We start from the raw sequence: 1665 nt of genomic DNA, 5'->3' as shown, positions 1-1665 counted from the left end.
ACAAAAACTCAGCAGGAACCTCTGCAGACTTAAATGTCCCTGTCTGAGACCCGGAAGTCGAGATTGTGGAGTGAACGTTTCGCGTGCTTTTTCCTGTAGACCCGGCAGCGGATTGCGTGGAAAGACCGTCTAGCCGCCACCCGATTCACTTTCAAAGAGACATATTATGCAAGGAGGCAACTCAGAAGAGGAAAGAAAAGAAGTCAGGAATGGCCCTTACTCAGGCAAGGGGCAATTGTCATTCAGGGATGTGGCCATAGAATTCTCTCAGGAGGAGTGGAAATGCCTGGACCCTGGGCAGAAAGCTTTATACAAGGATGTGATGTTAGAGAACTACAGGAACCTGGTCTCTCTAGGAATCTGTCTTCCTGACCTGAGTGTTATCTCCATGTTGGAGCAAAAGAGAGATCCCTGGACTCTGCAGAGTGAAGTGAAAATAGCAAACAATCCAAATGGCAGGGAGTGCATCAAAGGTGTAAACACAGAGAAGAGTTCTAAATTGGGAAGCAATGCAGGAAACAAGTCACTTAAAAGTCAACATGGATTAACTCTTCAGTTACATCTGACTGAATGGCAGCCATTTCAAGCTGTAAGGAATATTTATGGATAAAGTGCACATTAGGGAAAAGCCTTATGGATGTAATGAGCTTGGGAAAGTCTTCAGAGTGTCTTCAAGCCTTACTAACCATCAAGTAATCCACATTGCAGATAAAACTTACAAATGTAGTGAGTGTGGCAAGATCTTTAGCAGCAATTCAAACTTTGCACAACATCAACGAATCCATACTGGAGAGAAGTCTTACAAATATAATGAATGTGGCAAAGTCTTCAATCAGAATTCACACCTTGCACAACATCAGAAAATTCATACTGGAGAGAAACCTTACAATAATAATGAATGTGAGAAAGTCTTTAGTCACCATGCCTACCTTGCACAACATAGGAAAATTCATACTAGAGAGAAGCCTTACAAATGTAGTGAATGTGGCAAAGCATTTAGTGTGTGTTCCAGTCTTACTGCTCATCTTGTAATCCATACTGGAGAGAAACCTCATGATTTTAAGGAATGTGGCAAGGTCTTCAGGCACAAGTCTTCCCTAACCACTCATCAGACAGTTCATACTGGAGAGAGACCATACAAATGTAATGAATGTGGCAAGGGCTTTAGTCGAATTGCACTCCTTGCAAGGCATCAGAAAGTTCATACTGGAGAGAAACCTTACAAATGTAATGAGTGTGGCAAGGTCTTTATTGGCAATTCACGCCTTGCACGACATAGGAAAATTCATACTGGGGGGGAGGCGTTACAAATGTAATGAATGTGGCAAAACATTTAGATCATGTTCAGATCTCAGTGCCCATCTTCTAATCCATACTGGAGAGAAACCTTATAAATGTGTAGACTGTGGCAAGGTCTTCAGGCACAAGTCTTCCCTAACCTATCACTGTAGAATTCATACTGGAGAGAAGCCTTACAAATGTAATGAATGTGGCAAGGTCTTCAGTCAGAATTCAAACCTTCAACGACATAGGAAAATTCATACTGGAGAGAAGCTTTACAAATGTAATGAATGTGACAAGGTCTTCCGTCAGAATTCACACCTTGCACAACATAGGCATATTCATACTGGAGAGAAGCCTTACAGTTGTAATGAATGTGGCAAG

At 41.9% G+C, this 1665-nt stretch overlaps 1 protein-coding gene across 1 annotated transcript; it reads left to right on the top strand.

The window, feature by feature from the left end:
* Positions 1-166: 166 nt before the first annotated feature.
* LOC116465878 (zinc finger protein 534-like) lies at positions 167-1662 on the top strand (the record flags this gene model as incomplete). The annotated part of the gene is given in 3 exon segments (XM_032148800.2): positions 167-606; positions 608-1292; positions 1294-1662. Coding segments are annotated over 3 exon segments (1494 nt in total), but the record flags the coding sequence as incomplete, so codon positions are not given.
* Between the last annotated feature and the right edge of the window lie 3 nt (positions 1663-1665).

Source organism: Hylobates moloch, unplaced genomic scaffold (assembly GCF_009828535.3).
Source record: "Hylobates moloch isolate HMO894 unplaced genomic scaffold, HMol_V3 SCAFFOLD_13033, whole genome shotgun sequence".
In the NCBI taxonomy this organism is placed as follows: Eukaryota; Metazoa; Chordata; class Mammalia; order Primates; family Hylobatidae; genus Hylobates; species Hylobates moloch.
Note: the sequence above shows the minus strand (reverse complement) of the source record. Positions and strands in the feature narration are given on the sequence as shown.